Genomic DNA, 2,768 nt, shown 5'->3' with positions numbered 1-2,768 from the left:
CTGCCCCCTCGGGCCTGCCTGCCAGAGCCCGCCAGCGCTAGCGCCGGGAGGGCAGGGAGAGCAGCGCCGGGAGGCCTCTGCTCCCCGGCTGTGCATAAAAAACAAACTGTTTATGTTCGCTACGCACCCGAAAGTGCGGGTTTCTGTTCCCATCCCCCAGCGCGGCCCTCGGGCCGGCCGGAGAACAGGCCCTTGCCCCCGGGCAGGATGGTGCCTTGCTGGCAGTGTGTTAAGTGTGGGCATTGCTGCTTGGTACTCACCAAAGAGACGTGCCTTGTGTCAAGTTTTCAGATCACGAGGAGCGGCTGTCTGGAAGCTCGAGTGAGGAGGATGAGGATGATGTTGAGGCTGCCCTGAAGAAGGAGGTTGGCCAGATCCGCGCCTCAACGGAGCAGAAGCTGCGGCGGTTCCAGTCGGTGGAGAGTGGTGCCAACAACGTGGTCTTCATCAGAACCCAGGGCATAGGTGGGACATAACTGAGGCTGTGGGGATAAACACAAACACTGCTCTTGTATCCCAAGCAAAAATGGAATTTCCCCTTCCCTTTCGCATCGCCACAGAGTTTTGCCATGAGTGGAGTTGCTAGAGGTAGAGGAATCTGCTTTGACAAACTAATCTTTGGTTATCCAGTTTGGTAGAGTACAACTCTTCACAGAAAAGGATTTGAGATTGTCAGAAATGCAGCCAAGCATGTATTTCCCCCCAGTTTATTATTTAGAGGTGGGAAGAGGGGAGAAAAATGTCTTGAATTTGTTTCTTATCCCTGGCTGTTTTTCTTGTAGAACCTGAGAACCTGGTGCACCATATATTACAGGATATGCATGCCACTAAAAAGAAGAAAACAAGAGTAATTCTGCGCATGCTGCCTGTTTCTGGAACCTGCAAGGCTTTTATAGAGGATATGAAAAAATTCACAGAAACATTTTTTGAGCCTTGGTTTAAAGCCCCAAATAAGGGTACTTTTCAGATTGTTTACAAAGCTCGTAATAACAGTCATATGAGTAGGGAAGAAGTAATTAAGGAATTGGCAGGTATGTATGGATTTCCCATCAAACTAAGAACAAGTATATAAGCAACCCATGACTGCATGCATAGCATAGGTCAGATGATTAAAAGTGGTCTCAGTGGGCATAGATATTTGTTGCTTAAAATATGCATGCTGAATTACAAAAGCTTCTCGTAAGCCTTGAAAAAGCTTGACATCAGTATTCTTTGTTCTTGGTGTCCTAAGAGACAAAAAGCAGAAGACAGCGTTGAACATAATTTGGAGTGTCAGTTACACGTGCTTTGAAATTACTGCCATCAGGCTTTCTCTCTGGAGACTGTAGTGAAATAAAGTTACTATTTCCACTGAATACACGACTTAAATAGCTCCACCTCACTCGAGTATTTTGTTTCGTGGTAGTTGCAGTGGGAGTTTTTCAGTTACTTGGGTCCTCCTGGTGGTATATTTTAAGAGCTTTGCTCTTTTAAGCAATTATAAAAATGAGTAATTAGTTACAGCTCAGGGGAATGTTTCCTTCTCTTTAGCTCAGTTTTTGTCCTTTCAGTAGGGTGTGCTTATATGAAAGTTTTTCTAGCATCTTTTAAACTACATCTTGTTTTACAGAAATTGTGGACATCCTCAATCCAGAAAACAAAGTCGATCTTAATAACCCCCAGTATACAATTGTGGTGGAAATAATAAAAAACATCTGTTGCTTGAGTGTGGTGAGAGACTATGTGCTGTTCAGAAAATACAATCTACAGGAGGTGGTGAAGAGCAATAAAGAAGACACACGACAAAACCCATCAAGTCTGACAGAAGAACAGAACTCGAGGGTAGTAAAACCAGAAACCGAAGAGGAGAAGAGCTCCCAAGAAGTTAAACAAGAGAACAAGAATCAAGGTGAAACAGAAGCTGAGCCCCAGGGGAATGATGCCCTGACAGTGTAGAAGATGTGGTAGAAGGGAAAGACAAATGCAACTGAAACCTATTAAAGTTGCCCTAGAATCTGAAAGGGTGTTTTAAAGAGGAGAGTGGGTTTTGTTTTGAAATCTTGTTTTTAAAATCCACATGTGTAAGAATTTCAGTGCTCCTTGCAGGTGGAGCTGACATTGCAGCAGATGTAAAGATGCTCACCTTTCTGGTGAAGCTTGCTGTCATTCTTCTACAGCTTTATTCTGCATTGCCTTTACCCAGCACAAGAAGCACAGTGTGTGTGCATGCACATGTAAATGTGGCCATCCTGACATACTGACACTCTTACATCTGATGGCTGCAGAAACCAAAAGGCAGTGCAGGATCAGCTGGAGAGGAAGTACTGACAGATGAGATCTGAGAAAAACAGTTTGCAGAGGGTTTTTAAGTGATCTGACAACTTGTGTGATTGCAGAATTCAGATACAATTTTCTGCATGAACAACAGAATGAGTAAAACTGATAATTTCCTGTATGATGGCAGGTTCTGTGGATCAATACAACTTGCCCTACAAGGGGATGCTGAATCTTGAAAATGAATGGAAAGAACTGCTATGACCAAAATACTTGAATGCTATGGGACAAGTTAAGAGTCATCGATCTGACTGTTCTAGAACAGCAGAAGTACAGTGCAGGCATTGCAGATGGTTTTAGCAAAAACTACATGTGTGTTTACATTAGCTGTGTATACAGCAGGTAGTGGTTTATAGGAGATCCTGTAGTCACTGAACAGAATCCTTTTGAGCAATTTCCTGCAAATAGCCTTTTGCTGGTCTTCCCAAACACTTAACACTTGGGGGGGTTATAAA

At 43.7% G+C, this 2,768-nt stretch overlaps 1 protein-coding gene across 1 annotated transcript in view; it reads left to right on the top strand.

The window, feature by feature from the left end:
* The window catches only part of THUMPD1 (THUMP domain containing 1), a 2,724-nt gene extending 789 nt beyond the window's left edge, over positions 1 to 1,935 (top strand). Inside the window, exons 2-4 of the mRNA XM_010003307.1 lie at positions 266 to 465; positions 783 to 1,031; positions 1,610 to 1,935. Of these exons, the coding sequence (XP_010001609.1) occupies positions 266 to 465; positions 783 to 1,031; positions 1,610 to 1,935 (775 nt within the window). The remainder of the gene's footprint in view (positions 1 to 265; positions 466 to 782; positions 1,032 to 1,609) is intronic.
* The last annotated feature ends 833 nt before the right edge of the window (positions 1,936 to 2,768 follow it).

Source organism: Chaetura pelagica, unplaced genomic scaffold (genome assembly GCF_000747805.2).
Source record: "Chaetura pelagica isolate M959 unplaced genomic scaffold, ChaPel_1.0 scaffold138, whole genome shotgun sequence".
Taxonomy (NCBI): Eukaryota; Metazoa; Chordata; class Aves; order Apodiformes; family Apodidae; genus Chaetura; species Chaetura pelagica.
This window is presented reverse-complemented; position numbering and strand designations above follow the sequence as displayed.